This window comes from Lupinus angustifolius, chromosome LG06 (genome assembly GCF_001865875.1).
Source record: "Lupinus angustifolius cultivar Tanjil chromosome LG06, LupAngTanjil_v1.0, whole genome shotgun sequence".
NCBI lineage: Eukaryota > Viridiplantae > Streptophyta > Magnoliopsida > Fabales > Fabaceae > Lupinus > Lupinus angustifolius.
In genome coordinates this window covers 7790478-7792328 of record NC_032014.1, presented here as the reverse complement: position 1 = coordinate 7792328, position 1851 = coordinate 7790478, and the positions used below count along the sequence as shown (strand labels likewise).

At 34.8% G+C, this 1851-nt stretch overlaps 1 protein-coding gene across 1 annotated transcript in view; it reads left to right on the top strand.

The window, feature by feature from the left end:
* Positions 1 to 1113, top strand: part of LOC109350421 — a 2372-nt gene extending 1259 nt beyond the window's left edge. The window contains exon 2 of the mRNA XM_019591658.1: positions 793 to 1113. Coding sequence (XP_019447203.1) covers positions 793 to 1113 — 321 coding nt within the window. The remainder of the gene's footprint in view (positions 1 to 792) is intronic.

The following is a 1851-nucleotide window of genomic DNA, read 5'->3' as shown; positions in this document are numbered from 1 at the left end:
ATTTCTATCTTTTCTCCTGTGTATTTTTTCGTCCAGATCTCTTTTTTCCAATGACTGACTGCCTTTTTCCATTCTGAAACTGCTACTTCTATCTCCAACTTCCATACTCTCGCCCAAGCTAGATATTCTCGCTTGGGCGAGGATCCAAGAGATTCCCAGGCTTGAGCTCCTCGCTTGAGCGAGGGATTCTCGCTTGAGCGACGAGCAACAGAGGCAATTGATGAATTACCGCCAACTACCTCGCTTGAGCTAGGACTCCTCGCTTGAGCGAAGATCCGTCGCTTGAGCGAGAAGCATCAGGTATTTTGTTGCTTTTTCTCTTAGTTGTCGCTGGAGCGACTCTTTTCTCGCTTAAGCGAGATATGCACTCTTCAGAATCTTCATCTTTCTTCTTTTCTTCTCCTCTTTTCTTTATTTATTAACCTGAAACAACAAAACGCAATAAATTCCTAGATAAAGCACAATTAACTAAGTTATCAGGAATTGTATACAATTATAACATAAATGCATACTAAGTGCCCCACAAATCATGTACAAATTTACTAATTTTTGGCACTTAACAATATATGATAGGTTATTTTGGAAGATGATAGTTGGTTAGCAAAAGTGAAGAATTAGCAAGTTAGGTTCATGTTAGTTACTTGCTTTACAAGCTTTCTTTTCATTCTTTTCGCTTGTATAAATAATCCATATTGGCTCACTTCGTATTCAATCAATTCAATTTTCAATTTATTCATTCAATAAATGAAATTCATATCTTGTTTTCGCTCTTGATTCTTAATATGGTATCAGAACATAATTATTATTTTTTCGCTTCCGCATCATTTTTTCTTTGCAAGATTCAACAAAGAATCATCTTTTGAGGTTCTTAAGGTAAATAAGTTTGATGTTGCGAGTCCTCTTCTTCATCAGCATCAACACAATGCATCATCTTCTTATGTGGTGGCTGAGAAATCCAAGATGGACTTGATTATTGTCATTTTCTCAGATGTCATCATCAACAAGAAGAGCTTAGAAACATACAAGACCTACATCTTCAATGTTGCAGTTCTTGTGATACAACAATTAAGCATTGAAGATCATCCGAAAACAATTTGCCTACAATTATCTTAGTGAGACCTTTTGTGGGCACTATATGCTTCACTGGAACTTCATGACAGGCAAAATCCCTTTATCATTTATCCCTCAATTATCTCCTTTATTTAATACTCTATTTTCTTTACCTCTCTCATTAAACACACAACATCAAAGTGTGTATATTTCTTCATTGAAGCACCATATTAGGATCAATATTAAGATCCATTTTCTTTCTCTTTCATCCGTTATGGTTGGTTTGGTTGGTTTGGTTGGTTAAGCTTCTTTCAAAATAGATGGTTAAGCTTTGGATGAAGTTGCTTCTGCCTATGGTGGTTAAGCGTCAGTGATGCTTCACATTCAAATTTCAAGAGTGGGGATGAAGATTCACTCACCAGCAATAAGAGGTATTAGAGTATACCATTGTGTTCAATACAATTATTTCATTGGAATGTTTAATACATTCTAGCTTGCGAGGAAATGTTAAAATACTTGAGGTTTTGTTAGTTGGGTAGTTAATTTAGTTATGATAGTTAGTGTTTTCTTCCCTTTATATAGATGATTCAATGTATCTTTGTATAATTTAATCAACTCAATATACAATTCATTCTTTCATACTTCTTGATTAATCAAGAAGAATTCTTTAATGGCTTTACCATTTCTAACATGGTATCAGAGCGTAATTATTCAATCGCTTTCACTTATGCTTTTATTGTTCCAAGATTCAAGAAAGAATCATCATCATGCATCAATCGTCAAAGTGAGGAATCTTGCACT